This window comes from Chiloscyllium plagiosum, unplaced genomic scaffold (assembly GCF_037043375.1).
Source record: "Chiloscyllium plagiosum isolate Xiang-an unplaced genomic scaffold, Cpla_swu_hap1 HiC_scaffold_14, whole genome shotgun sequence".
NCBI classification, from domain to species: domain Eukaryota; kingdom Metazoa; phylum Chordata; class Chondrichthyes; order Orectolobiformes; family Hemiscylliidae; genus Chiloscyllium; species Chiloscyllium plagiosum.
Window position 1 is genome coordinate 46,871,329 of NW_028270152.1, and position 15,607 is coordinate 46,886,935.

The 15,607-nt window shown below is 38.7% G+C and overlaps 1 protein-coding gene across 6 annotated transcripts in view; it reads right to left on the reverse strand.

The window, feature by feature from the left end:
• The window catches only part of magi1b (membrane associated guanylate kinase, WW and PDZ domain containing 1b), a 462,351-nt gene that overhangs the window by 62,804 nt on the left and 383,940 nt on the right, over positions 1-15,607 (reverse strand). For all 6 annotated transcript variants that reach the window (XM_043708285.2, XM_043708283.2, XM_087994417.1 and 3 more), the window contains 5 exons: positions 8,700-8,757; positions 7,097-7,179; positions 5,908-5,997; positions 5,210-5,392; positions 3,828-4,463 (listed from right to left, as the gene is read on the reverse strand). In XM_043708285.2, coding sequence (XP_043564220.2) covers positions 3,828-4,463; positions 5,210-5,392; positions 5,908-5,997; positions 7,097-7,179; positions 8,700-8,757 — 1,050 coding nt within the window. The remainder of the gene's footprint in view (positions 1-3,827; positions 4,464-5,209; positions 5,393-5,907; positions 5,998-7,096; positions 7,180-8,699; positions 8,758-15,607) is intronic.

Here is a 15,607-nt window from a genome sequence, read left to right on the forward strand (position 1 = left end):
TCGGCGAACAGAACCACAACAAAAACTAGAACTGTACAGAGTACTTCAGGGGTGGTCTCACCAAGACTCTATCAATTGTGTTGGATTTCTGTAATCTTATATTCCCAAGCCTTTTGTAATAAAATTGAACATACTATTTTCACTAGGCATCAATATGAAGTGAGCTGCTGATAATTAATAATAAATATGCCAATTGTGGAAAAGTATCTGAACATTTGAGTCAGCTTGCTAATACAAAATGGCATCAGGTATTGACAAATTCTATACATCATCCTGTGGGCTGCACACACAAATATTTTAATGAGGAAGAAAATGAAAATAAGTACTGTTTTCTCATTCTTGAAATGTGCTGCCTAAGGAAGTAACATCATTTTTCTGTTTACATTCTAACTGTGTCCTGTCTGCAATGTATGACAATCCAGCATAAATTACGCTCTATAGCAGTGATTTTCAAATTAGTCTGTAAGGAGACTTCCTGCAAAACATGATCACATTCATAGGAGCCTGTTTAAAATATGGAGTGTCTCAGGGACACTGATCTAAGTTATGTTATTTAAGAAACATGTTAGGTATAAATCATATAATGCATTTTGTTTGAGGAATTTGCTTTGACATACAGTGCAGACAATAGACCACTAGAATTCAAGCAGAAAAATTATACTCCTCATATCAATATTGGACAACGTTATCCATTAACCTCCTTTTTCTTCCTTATTAAAATATTAAGTGCAGCCTGCAGGATTGCATAGAACAACAAATAATTTGGCTAATGCTCTTTAGAAAGAGAGTTTTGTTCAATCTGAAATATCAATGAAAATGTGAAAAAAAAATGCACTGTGTGAATCAAGACCAAGAATAGGCAGGTTCAGAGGGTGGGAGAGGGTCTTAATTAGGCCGAGGTAGCGAAGCATGAAAAGGCAAAGGCACAAACTAAATGTTCAAATGGACCACGCAACAGAGAGAGATGGTTTGCATTGATGGCAGAAACATGAAGTTCAGGAGACGATAGCTGGGTGCAGTTTGCGCAGATGAGGTGGAGGCCTGAATGGATGCTCTGCTTTGGGACATGGACCCCTTTAGGAAAGAGGCAGATTAAGTGGGAGAAAAAGGAACCCAAAGAACTGCTGCTGCTGGAAATCAGAAACAATGGCAGAAATTACTGGAAAATCTCAGCAACATCTGTGGAGACAAAGGAGAATTAACATTGCATCTCTAGTTAACCTTATTTGGTTTAGGTGGAAGGTTGTCCGTAAGACTTAGTTAGAAGTATAAAGAAAACCTTTAGATTACAATTGAACAGTTTAAAACTTAACTTATGTTAGCTGCTGTTCTGTGGTAGCATTCTTGGCTGTAAGTCAGAAGGTTGTGGGTTCAAACTCACTCCAGAGACACAAACACAATTCAGGCTGACGTTTTTCAGGAAATGCTGCACTGTCACTGCGGCTGCGTTTTGGATGAGCCATTAAACTGACCTAATGTCACAGATTCTTGAACTTTGGTAATTTGATTCAAACACATCTAAAATCTAGATTTGAAAGGACATTTATGGCCAGCTTTATGTACTGAAGAAAACATAAAATAATGTTTATGAATTATATAAGAAAATGACTGTTTTCAGACTGAAACTTCAGTCTTCATGCAATAGCATAGCAGAAAATCAGTGAAGTTTCTTGAGAATGAACTTTGGGTTGCACTCAAGATCCATTGCCACATTTTTGCAGTTGAATGGGAACTAACTGGTTTTGCATTGCTTACAGGCTCAACTATAACATTACAAAAAGAGCATTACCATTCGCCACACTAATTCTTTGAACAGAATCATTATTCTACACTCCAACAAAAGTGAAAACATTTCAACTATTTAGGTTCATGCCAATGATTACTTGCTCAATCAAAATGCCATAGTTTGGTTAAATTTATTTTCATCACAGAACCTCTCCTCTTCAACTGAGCAATCAGTAACCAATAGAAAACTGGCTAAACATTTACTTTAACTATTGCAATCATAAGAAGATATTAAATATACCAAATCAAGTGCAAGCAAACAAAATTTCTGCATCATTTCCACAATATTCATCTCCACATTGAAGATTGCAGGTAGGTCATGCAGTCGACTCTAAGCACTGTAGGCTGTTCTCTCTTAAGAAACTATACCTGAGGTTGAGTTGGACAATGGATCTGGTGGAATGCACTTGCAGCGCTGACAAGGGGGAATTGCTTGAAAATTAAAGGATGCAATGAAAAGCTTGACAGTCTATAATTCTTCCATCCTGAATCTGTGTAATTTTTATCTATTCTAAATGTCAATGTCGGAGGAATGGTTAGACATCCAGATGGCTGGCTGGATATCTGAGAAATTTCCTTTTGATACAATCTGATTGCAAAGAAATTTTAATTTTGAGAGAATACCCCTGTGCAAATTACTGCAGATGCTGGAATCTGTACCGAAAACAAATAAGCGCTGGAGATCACAGCGGGTCAGGCAGCAACCATGGAGAGAAAGCAAGCTAACATTTTGAGTCTTGATGACTCTTGAGCTGATGAAGAGTCATCTAGTCACATAATGTTAGCTTGCTTTCTCTCCATGGATGCTGCTTGACCTGCTGTGATCTTCAGCATTTTTTGTTTTCAGGTCTGTGCAAATGATTAGTGAGGTAAAAGAAATAGCCTGTTAGGAAGCACTTAATCTGAGAGAAAAAGCTGATGTGATCATGAAGCAACGACTGTTATCGTATGGATTAGTATGTTTTATATACAGGTATGTATTTTAGACATGAACTTACTCCTGGCAATAATAACATTTCTATAATAATTTGCTACATTTTAAGAGAACATTGGTAGTTATTTTCAACAATTGACAGGGGAATGACATATGAATACGTGAAGTGCTCATCCATTATCATCAGACCTTACTTCCAGCTCACATATTAATTTTCATTCATGACTTTATTTGAATAGTTCAATTTATTTCAATAGAAAGAACAAAAAGTATTTTGCTACAGCAGCAGTCAGAGTCAATTAACTAATCAATCTCTGGTCTGTAGATTCATTTTGTGTTTTTGCACCAATTAAACCTTAGGCATGAATCACACTCATTATGTGCAGGTACTGAAGATTTCTCTCACCTCTTCTATACAAAATTGCCATCATTTCCTCGGTGGAAGTAGGTACTGCAGATGCTAGAGATTAGAGTCAAGATTAGGGTGGTGCTGGGAAAGCACAGCAGATCAGGCAGCATCTGAGGAGCAGGAAAATCGATGGTTCGGGCAAAAGCCCTTCATCAGGAAGGGCTTTTGCCTGAAATGTCGATTTTCCTGCTCCTCAGATGCTGCCTACCCTGCTGTGCTTTACCAGCACCACTTTCATCTTGATTGCCATCATTTCCTACCATTTCTTCCTACCCAACTCCCAAACGTGTGTTCACAAATTGTGCAAATTCAATTAATGTATTATTTCACTCACACTTATACTCTTTGTCAAAAGTTAATCAGAAAACTAAACTCACTGCAGTCATTATGACAGACCTACCAAGAAGAGCATGCAACGAAAGCTATAAAATTATGAAGAGATTTTACTAACAACAACCAGAAAGTGAATGAGCTCTTTGCCATTTTCCAAATTAGCATATAGACACAAAATATGTACATAGCCATCCAAAATTTATGCCAAAGCAGCAAAGTCTATGAATCAGGTCAACCTCATAATCATACAGAATTTACACACATATCCTTGTAGACAGCAGGGAAATGAGCTACACAACATATAATTTTATAGAAAGATTTCAGACATACAGATCAAAATAGTCAAAAAATAGATTCAACACTTACCTCCACGTTGAACCAGGAGTGTCACTTCACTTCCCTTGGGGCATTCCAACAGTGTATCAACTACTTGATTATGGGTTAGATTCTGGACATTCTTCTTATTGACTTCAAGAAGGAGATCTCCTTCCTTCAGACCACGACAGCGTGGGCCATCCACAATTTGTTTAACTCTTTGGCCACCACCTCCAGGGCTGTCAGCTATGGTAAAACCAAAACCCATAGGGCCTTTAACTATGTGAACAGTTATAAGTTCAGGTTGAGTTGCTATAGAGGAAGCCAAGGAGACATTGTCATTGGTATAGCCTGTATGGGATCCATTTGATGAAACATCACCAGATGATGGACTATATGGTCTCTGGTCTTTTACTCCATTCCCATTCGCAGGAGCTGTCTGGCTACTGTGGCTTGAAAGGGAGTCATAATTTTCTTGGCCATTGACAACAATTGGCTCTTTATCCGAAATAGCTACTGATGTCACCAAACTAGTATTCGGATCATCTGGATCAAATGGCAAAGGATAACCCCGGCAAAGTTCAAGATCCACGGTTGAACCAATTGGAATAGACTGGAATATTTTCACAACTTGAGCATGGGTGTATCCCAGTACACAACTGCTGTTTACACTTACTATAACATCACCTAGGAGAGAAATTTGGTGGACATTAACTACTATAATGCATTGATAATTGTTTAATTTATCCATGTTAGCTTCATGATTATATTTTTAAATGAGAAATAAAGTTGTGCAATTCAAAAAAAATTGCATATTTTGACAACAGTAGGAACTGAATACTGTCAAGTACGAATGATACATATACTGAACATATCAAATAATTTAAAGTTGAATTAAACAGCTTAGTAGGTATGCTGATGATAACTGTGGCCAGTAGCCTGTGGTTTTTATGGGAAGACTCCAGAATACAAAGGAACAAAAAAGAAATTTGACTTCTCCCTCATCTAAAACCAAATTAAAAACAGGCAGCATCATAAAATGTACTCCTCTAAACAGCACAATTTGACTTAGTCACTCACACTGCAAAACAGTAACTCTGGTGTTCGTGACAGCTGCAGTGAGATGAGTTGCATTGTGGATCACAAGCTCAAACTTCAAAGATGACTTGTATCCAGATTTCCTTGTTTATTCTATCTTAGTTAAGAAATGGGGTGCAGTATCACCAGGGGAACATCAACCAAAATTGGAGTAAGTAAATGGCAGACACAGTCATGGTCCTCATTACACTGAAGTGGACCTTATGTTGACCTGAAAGTTACACCTTGAAACTACCCAACTCACTGTCAAAAGTTCAGAAGTGGCACTTGTAAAAAGACATGAAAAATACATATTAAATGTGTGTAACCAAAGAATGTTCCTTCTCATTGGGTACCTGTCTCCATTTTGCCATCCAGAGCTGCAGGCCCATCGAGAACTAAACTTTTAATCTGTAGAAATTCATCAGGCTCATCACCACCGACCACTGTAAAACCAAACCCTCGGGTACTCTTCTTCAGCTTGGTGTTGATGAACTGCCCTTTCAGTTCTGAAGGGTTTCTTGTAAAGAAGGGCTTACCTGTTCATAAAAATCAATTGCAAATTAAACAGTTCTTGTTCAGAGTCAGGTGGTGAATGAATGAGAGAAATTAGATCATGATCAAGTATTTTAAACATTTTGGAATCAGTGAAGTATTTATTCAGAAATTTCAACTTGGCTGTTGACTTAAAGCTGGTTTTAATATCAATAGGTAAGGATGCTGCAATGATACACACCATCAAATTTACATCAGTTTTTGTTAAGTTTTAATCTTATTTGTTCAGGTAGCACTGACTTAAAATAGTTTATAAACACTCTCTTATTGCAGTTACCAATTTGAATATTTTGCAATTACTCTACAGATGATACATGGCACATGATTCATGCAATTTTACAGTTAATAAACACACGGCCTTGCCCCAACCAAAATCACCCACAATATGCCTCAGTTGTGGATTTTCACACATGAACATTTTCAGGCTTTCCCTTTCATGTCAGCGTTCAGTTGTTTCCAATTTGTAAATTATCAAATATTTCTGTTAAATCAAAGTTACCTTGCGCTGGTGTTTCTCTGAAAGATTCCTGATTATTCTGCACATAGCTTGGAGCTTTGGGTCCAGGAGATGCTTGTTGTTCTGTCCACTCTGAAGTGGTGTGAAGAAAATGAATTCATAGAATTATTTAAGCAAATGGTTTCTTTCGACAATGACCCCAAACCCAGGATTACTTTCAATAATTACAGTACTAATTAAAATGTAACTTTCTTAACTACACTGAATGGTATGGTTCTGGCAAGTGTTGCTGAACAGAAAGAGCTTATAATGCAGCTTCATAGTTACTTGAAAATGGAGTCACAGGAGGGTAGGATAGTGAAGAAGGCGTTTGGTATGCTTTCCTTTATTGGCTAGGGGTTGGGAAGTCATGTTGTGGCTGTACAGGACATTGGTTAGGCCATTTTTGGAATATTATTTGCAATTCTGATCTTCTTTCTATCGGAAAGATGTTGTGAAACTTGAAAGGGTTCAGCAAAGATTTACAAGGATGTTGCCAGGGTTGGAGGATTTGAGCTATAGGGAGAGGTTGAATAGGCTGGGGCTGTTTTCTCTGGAGTGTCAGAGGCTGAGGGGTGACCTTATAGAGGTTTATAAAATCATGAGGGGCATGGATAGAATAGACAAGGTTTTTCGCTGGTGTGGGTGAGTCCAGAACTAGAAAGCATAGGTTGAGGGAGAGAGGGGAAAATTTTAAAAGGGACCTAAGGGACAACTTTATCACGCAGAGGGTGGTGTGTGTATAGAATAGGTTGCCAGAGGAAGTGGTGGACGCTGGTACAATTACAACATTTAAAAGGCATCTGGATAGGTATATGAATAGGAAGGGTTTAGAGGGATATTGTCCAAGTGCTGGCAAATGGAACTAGATTAGGTTAGGATATCTAGTCAGAATGGATGCGTTGGGCCAAAGGGTCTGTTTCTATGCTGTACATCTCTATGACTCTAATAAGAAAACATTTTCACCGTTTGAAATAACTCTTTCTTTCATTATGGTAACTGCATGAAATTTATTCATCACTTCATAACCGGAGCAGTTTGTTTGTGAAGCACAGGCATGTTTGGCTGTCTGTATTATGGCATGCTGATGATTTACTTCATGAATTCAGTGCCAATAACCTAGCACGGAAGGCATTGATAAGTATCTGATTTTTGTCATTATATTTTCTGAGTGATGGACTTCAAAACTCACCTTCTGCTTGCTGCTGTTCGAGCTGCTTTTTGCGTTTTGCTTCAGCAACAGGATTCTCATATTGCGTCTTCCTATTGATATGACTAATGAAAGAGAAAAAGCTGTGTCAGAATACAAATCAGTTCCAAGGAGGAGTATCCAACCTTGTAAAAGCAAATTCAGAAGATGACAGTAAAAATAAATATTGTGCATTTATTCCTTAATAAATCGTGTTTGAATGAAAACACATATTCTCAAATAAATCAAAATTTATGTTGCAATTGTGCCAAGCATGTACTGTTCAAATTAACATGCTCATGGTTCCAGCAAAACATAATAAAACAATGAATGTTACAAACGATATAAACAAATGTATCACAACCAAAATTCACATGTAATTTAGACATATAAAACGCAATGCGAAGTCTTTCATTTTCTGATGATTGTATCACAATGTGAAGAGCAACAGATCCCAGCCAGATAAATCCGTAATGTCTTCAGAGACAAGCTGTGACATGATTACCTGCCAATTGGTTAATCTGGGAAATTGATCAGTGACTAATTAAATAAGCAAGGAGTTGGTGATATTTAATAAATCAACAAACGTGACAAATGAAGAAGAAACAATTTATTCTGGCACAGAGTGGCCTTCATCAGTCAAACAGGGAGCACCATTACAGCCTGTCATCAAGTGGTCTCTGTCTCATTCTCCTGAGAAAATCAGACTTGTAAATGCAAAATATTAGGAAATTATTTTTATTAGGAAGGATAAATAAATTGAAACAATTGCACAGACCGAAGAAGCAATTATCAGATGTTGCTTTATACATTGAGTGGAACAAATGGAGTGCAGCCATTTCACACAGAATGGCATTTGGAGAATCCCAGGAGAATTGTCTTTGATAGGGTTTGGTAATGGACAGTGAGGATAGGGACGTAGAAAGAGAAGGAATAACTTTATGGAACTATTAAAAGAGTAAAATTAGATTACACCTTTTTCTTTGGCTACAATAATTTCTAGCTGGAAAAGCGCAGCAGGTCAGGCAGCATCCAAGGAACAGGAGAATCGACATTTCGGGCATAAGCCCTTCTTCAGGGATGAGGAAAGTGTGTCCAGCAGGCTAGGATAAAAGGTAGGGAGAAGGGACTTGGGGGAGGGGTGTTGGAAATGCGATAGGTGGAAGGAGGTCAAAGTGAAGGTGATAGGCCGGAGTGGTGTGGGGGCGGAGAGGTCAGGAAGAAGATTGCTGAACTCAGCACCACCTTCCTAACCTGCAATCTTCTTCCTGACCTCTCCGACCCCACCCACTCCGGCCTATCACCCTCACCTTGACCTCCTTCCAACTATCGCATTTCCAACGCCCCTCCCCCAAGTCCCTCCTCCCTACCTTTTATCTTAGCCTGCTGGACACACTTTCCTTATTCCTGAAGAAGGGCTTATGCCCGAAACGTCGATTCTCCTGTTCCTTGGATGCTGCCTGACCTGCTGCGCTTTTCCAGCAACACATCTTCAGCTCTGATCTCCAGCATCTGTAGTCCTCACTTTCTCCTACAATAATTTCTACTCTATTATTGGTAGCAGCCTCAGTTATCTTCTAGATACAGCAGAAATTCAAAAACTTACTCAACATAGTAGACACCATAAACAGGATCATCGATCTTCTCCCATCCAGAGGGCAGCTCTGAAAGGACAGAAAAACACCTGTGAAGGGATTTGCTGATTTACTTCAGGAAAATATTAAATGTGGGCATTCGTATTTAAAATATTTGGATGAAATTCTTGCCTTTGCAAATTTTAATCAAGACAGTAGCCTAGAATCTCCACTAATTTCATCAAAGAATGCGATCCACATGAAAGTGGCCAAGCCATCATAGGAAAAAAACAAAGAAATTTAAACAAGCATTGCATTGAACATTACTTGAATGTCCATGATATTAAACAGTGGTTTAAAATCTAGTGCACTGAAAGGCTGGTCACACCCACAAAACTGGAGCCACTCCAGGTCAAAATAATGATTATGGAGAATTGCTGCCTCTCTGTTTCAGAAGGGTCTTCAAATTAAGGCAGTAATAGGCAGAATTCAAAGATTTGAAATATTATGAAATATTTAACTTGCTAAGGAACTGTGATTAGATTAGATTCCTTAGAGTGCGGAATGTTCATTATTCCACATTGCTCATTTTTATGGAACTTAATTTTCTCATCAAATCAACAAATTTATTTTATTGCAAATACAATTCAATGAAAACTCTACTAAAGTTAACTATCAAGGTTTTAGCAGGTTAGAGGAGGTGGGTGAATAGAATTGATGCATGTAAAGAATTGGTAAGTTCTGTACAACCACTTGATTTTTTTGTACAAATAACCTCAAAAGTAAGCATGGAGCAGAAGAAAAGATATATGCCTAGAGAATCACACATCGTTTTGGGAAAAATGATAGTGGAGACAATAAAGCAAGGGCAACATTTAATGTTCATAATAAAACACTACAGTTAAACTCAATGGGCTAGTTCTTGTACAAATGTGGAATGAGAAACAGATTTCTTTCCTGCACCAAAGTGAGTTCCTTTCTAAATACCCGACATCTCATTCTATGTTTTTAGAGAACAACTTTAAGTAGCAGAATGGGCTGACTGACAGTCTGCCCTGAATTAAACCCTGAATGCTTCATTTTTTTTCGCCATCTTTAAACCTGTAAAAAGTATATTGGGACAGAAGGTTAATGAGAATAATGGGGGCAGGGACAACCATTAGACACATCATATAATTTAGGTGGACTTTCCCTCCCCACTTGCTACAAGTAATTATAGCAGGGCTTGAACCTTGCCCAACTAAGTTTAACCTTCTCAGGCAGAGACAGTGCATTGGGACCTGCTGAAGGTACATTGAGTCTCTGTCTATTCAGAGTCTGGGTTATGTGTTTACCATAATAACAACAACCTTTTAAATATTCCTAACTTCCATATTTGAAAGGAGCAATAGGAGCGAATAGAAGAAATATGAACTGAGCTCTGCAGACAGGAAACTTGGGCAGGACATCAGCCTCGAGGAGGATTATGGGTTTTTTTTTCATCCTCAGGAGCATATGTTAGATTTCTTTCCAGTGAGACTGCAATGGCCTATATTTTAAAAATGGGTCAAACTTGAGAAATGTGTCAAAGGCCTTCAACATGATCGACATTTTCTATTTTTTACTTTATTATATTGTGCAATTCACTTGTTGTTTGTGGATTTAAAGATCTGGTATCTGCTCCGATAATCCTGACCTCTTCACTGCTGCATTTGACATTTCCTTGCTAATTCGTGTGGCTCAAGCAACATCTTAGATCATAAAATTCCCATAGCAACCAATCAGCAATTCACAAATCCTTTTTGGCCGATCTTTTGCGTTCATGACAGCGAAGGATGTTAGTGCAGGTGGAATAGAACACCTTCCATATAACTATCACATAGTTGCAGATTAGGTACTGTCCAGTCTAAATCACTTCCAATTTAAGAGTATACCTCAGCACCAACCTCTTGACTACATTCTATTTCAACACATCATTCTGCTTCCAGATAGCCATCAATGTGACTTTTGAGTGAAAGGGCCAATATAATGTCAAATTTGTACTGGTTTTATACTGGAGGCAGCACTACTTGTTTCAAGCCAGTGGAAAGACAGATAGAAATATTTTTCATCCTCTCAGTTTGGATTTGATGTAAATCCAGAGTTCAGAAATCGTAAGGTAATCATATAATCTTATTGAACCATTACACTCTATTCAACATTTGTGGTGCATATGAGTTCTGAAGAATTCAGTTACATTACTCAGGCTACAAAACATAATTTTCATGAAATGACTTTTTAGAACATTGCACATCGTTTATGCTGTCTTCCCTTCATCATCCGCCAAACAAAAACAATATGGTTAAACATTATATTTGACTCTCCACTAGAGACAGAGAATTAAGCTCAATTGCTTGAAACAGTCCCTGCAGTCATAAAAAAATTCATACCATCTTCCAAAGAAAGTGACACCTATTTGTTCAATAATCTAATCCTCAGAAATCCTCCCTCACATTCATCTCATTCTTAGTTCAAATAATTTAAATCAAATTATATTATTTATATGATGTTAACAGAAAATAAACAAAGGAACATATTCATTTTGTTGTTTAGATAGGTACAGTCTCTGGATAATACTGTGCCTGCAAAATTCTAAAATTTAACTTCTCCATTTATCTATCATCAGGCACCGGTCATGACATTTAATCAGTTCAACTGAGTTATGTACAAAGGGATTGGATAAATATATTTTGTGTATTTATATATACTTAAAATACAATTATTTCAAATATGTGTATTAACACACATATACAACAATATCGAAAACATTTCAGAACATATCACCATTTGACACTTATCCAATTGTATTTCAAGACTACACTTTCAATCTTACTTTCTATACTTGCATTTTTGCAACAATATGATAGCTGTTTCTTAATCAAATAATCACTAAAATACATCTCGTGACAAAGTTAATATTTATTAACTCATAAGAAGCACATTTGCTAAAGGTTTTCAGTAATTAAAATTATTCATTTTAAGACACTAAAACATCTTTTTGGCTCTTGATATCCATATCCCCTATAATTCAGTTTTTTTTTAGCAAAACTGAAAGCAGTGGAATTGCAGTTTAATATCAACCATATCAATAAAGTATGGGTGTCTCTCAGCTCAGTTGGTTAAGTGTTTAGAGAGGAAGACAGGATCGACAAGCAGGAGGCTGGAAGAATACAGCAAGCCAGGCAGCATCAGGAGTTGGAGAAGTTGACATTTCAGGTGTAATCCTTCTTCAGGTATGGGGGTGGATGCAGGGGGAGCTGCAGATAAAGGGGGTGGCGAGGGCAGGGTGTTGAAGTGGGAATAGGTGAAGACGGTAGAGGGTGTGATCTGATTGGTCGATGGGAGGAAAGAATCCAATAGGTGGCTGGGAGGGGTAGAGGGCTGGAGGGGTGGGAGGGGGAGGGAAGAGATTATTTGAAATTGGAGAACTCAGTGTTGAGTCTTCCGGGCTGTAGGCTGCCCAGGCAGAAGATGAGGTGTTGTTCCTCCAATTTGCGATTTGGTTCATTGTGGCAATGGAAGAGGCCAAGGATGGACATGACGGAAAGAGAATGGGAAGGGGAATTAAAATGGGCGGTGACTGGGAGGTCCAGTTGATCCTTGTGGGCCCGGCTGAGATGCTTGGCAAACAGTTCCATAAGTTTATGTTCGGTCTTTGTGATGTGGAAAAGATCACATTGGGAGCACCGGATACAGTAAACTAGGTTGGAGGAGGGGCAGTTGAACCTCTGTCTCATGTGGAAGGACTGTTTGGGGGCCCTGGATGGAGATGAGGGGTCTGGTGTACCAGCACGTTTTGCATCTTTTCCGGTTGTGGGGGAGGTACCTGGGGAATTGGGGGGTTGGTGGGGAGAGTGGCATGAACAAAGGACAGACAAAGGGTATGGTCCTTGCAGAAGGCAGAGCTGGGTGGGGAGGGGAAGATGTTCTTGTGGTGGGGTCTAGTTGGAGTTGGCCAATGATGCGTTGGATGCAGAGATTGATAGGTGGTAGGTGAGGACAAGGGAGACTCTGTCTTTATTGCATTTGGGATTGGGATTTAGAGCAGTAGAACAAGGAATGAAGGTGGTGTGGTAGACGGCTGTCTGGGATGCTTGGGAGAGGAATGTCTCCTTCTCAGAGCAAATGCTGCTGAGGAATTGGGAGAATGGGATGGAGTTATTGCAGGATATGGGGTGGGAGGAGGTGTGGTCCAGGCAGCTGTGAGAATCTGTGGGTTTATAGTAAATGTCTGTCTGGCGACTGTCACCGGAGATGGAAATGAAGAGGTCAAGAAAGGGGAGGAAGGTGTCCGATGACAAACAGGAGCTTGGAAGAACACAGCAAGCGGGCAGAGAGGAAGACAGAACAATGCCAAGAGTGAAAGTTCTTACTGAAGTGGTTCATGTCAGACTCTTTTCGTGCCCCTACTTGATGTGAACAGATAAAAAACGAAGGGACTGCAAGCATTGTAAATCAGAAACTAAAACATATGCTGGAAAAGTTCAGCAGGTCTGGTAGCATCTGTGGAGAGAAATCAGAATTGATGCTTCAGACTGAGTGACCCTTCCTCAGAACTGTTCTGAGGGAGGGTCATTCGACCTGAAACATTAGCTCTGATTTCTCTCCACGGATGCTGCTATACTTTTTCAGCAATTTCTCTTGACGTGAGGAGGCTCCTAAGGTTCCTCATGGACTATGCTAATCACCTTAATACATTAAAATGTGCATTAAACTGAAGAGCTAAAAGCTATGCTTATTTAGATTATTTAGACACTAAAACAGCACTAAACAGATGCTGCAAAAATCGCTGGATACCTTACTAGTTAAAATGCATTAAACTATTTAAACTGTCTTTAAATATATGACTAAACCTTTCTTATAATTATCAGTTTTAAAGAATTACTCAAGTTAAAGCCATACTTTTAGAAGTATATATTTATATATAGATTGCCACAAATCAGATTTTAGAAATGGAAGTATTTCCAGTTCCAAACTCCCAAATTATTGTTACTTTATTATGGGTATATATTAAAACTCCTGGTCAATGTCTATTTTACCTGAAGCAAGCTCAGAACATGGCTTCTACGAATATCTATTAAGTTCTTTGCCCTTTTCCTTTTCAACCACTTGTCTTCAGATTAACAGAGGGGAACCACCATTTGGAATCATGCTATAATATAAGAATAGAGTCAGCAATTTATTGTATTTGCTGCTTAAAGGTTATTTTATTTTTAATAAAGGGCTGATTTTCTTTTCATGAGTGAATCACTTCCTCTCTTGGCTCTTGCATGGAACAAGAGATTCAATTAGAATCTGTTTGGAGGCAAGATGGTGGTGTTTCCTGCTGGAGAGTCAGCAGGGAATTCATTCCCACCAATGTCGTGCCCTGCAGCCATTTAACATTCTGAGAAGCTTGAACTGGACGGAGGAAAAACTTCTGCCCCCATCTCCAGAGGCTAACTGGTTATCCGATAGGCTTGCCAGTTCTGTTGTCCTACCAGCACTATCAGAATTAGGGCAAACTGCTGGGACTGACAGTGCCACTGCAATCAGCGTAGATGTTGTGGGAGTTGAGTAAAAGCCCGGAAGTAAGGGAAGAGGGAGGTGGCAGTCATAATGGCAAGGCCATATGTGGAGAAAGGATGTGGTAGGAATACAATGGGCTGAGGGAGGGACTATGTCCAATATGGAAGAGAGGAACAGCGATAGATACTCCCCATCCCCACCCTTCCTACCAGAGGCTTGATCAGCATTGAACTGTGGACAAGTTTGAAGACAGGCAAGAGGGCTGTGGGAGGAATTGTACAAGCCCTTTGCCTGCAAAGGTGATAATGGGCGACAGTAAAATTCTGTCTTTTATATGAAGCATGGGAAAAAAGATTTTAATCATTGTGGACTTCACCAAAATATTTTAGAAAGCTGGGAGGTTTAAAGACTTACTCTTGATGCATTGCCACCTATGTACATACTTGAGACAAAAAAAAAGGATGTGCTGCACCCAATAGTGTTAAAACAGAAATAGAAAGAATAATTTGTATATCCATTTCAACACATTATTGCAGAAACAGAAAAGGGATCCTTTGCTCTAAATATTCATAAGATTTTGCTTTTAAGCTGCAGCACTCAATGTTTTTCATCTCATTAATTACTGTACTACATTGCCTGGAGTGAAACATTTGTCTGAACAGCAGCTTGTTGAAGGTTTTTATAATTTAGATGGTAATGAACTTCTCAACTCAGCTTGGTACACCCTTTGCTGAATGCAGCAACACTGTAGAGCTTATGAAGTAAGCACCAGCAATCTGCGACAACTTGAGACTGAAAGAAATTACCATTGGTTGAAGGAAGGGGGCACTTCAAATGTGCTTGAAAATATTCTATTATTTATTTGTGAAAGGCATATTTGCAGATTAAGAATTCATTAAAGCAACAATTCTGTCACAACTGAAAATGACTTTCTGCATACACAGTTCTTCTATACAAATGCTTAATGATTAAGTCTAGAGTCTGTAATTACTCTGTTCTTGCCATGTGCACATCTACACTCATCTTTTGGCTCATCTACTATCATCTCCTTTTGCCTTCCAACATCCACCAGCCTTTTAATCTCTCTCACATCTCTTTTGCTCTTTCGCCCCCTTTCCCATTTCCCTGCCTCTATTCTGCTTAACCTTGCTCAGTTTTAACATTTTCCCGTTCTGATGGATTGTTGTGAAGCTGAAATGCTAATGCTGTTTCTCTCTTCACAGATGCTGCTTGACTTATTGGCAAGTTCCAAGATTCAATATTTTTTTTTCTTGAGTGTTTTGTTTTGGCCTAATGGCAAATAATCTGACTAAGAACATTTGATACTGAACATATTTTCTGACACACACACATATATACAAACATTATTCAAACCCAAAGATCATTCACTGTTGATGCTGGCCTTTTACTTTGA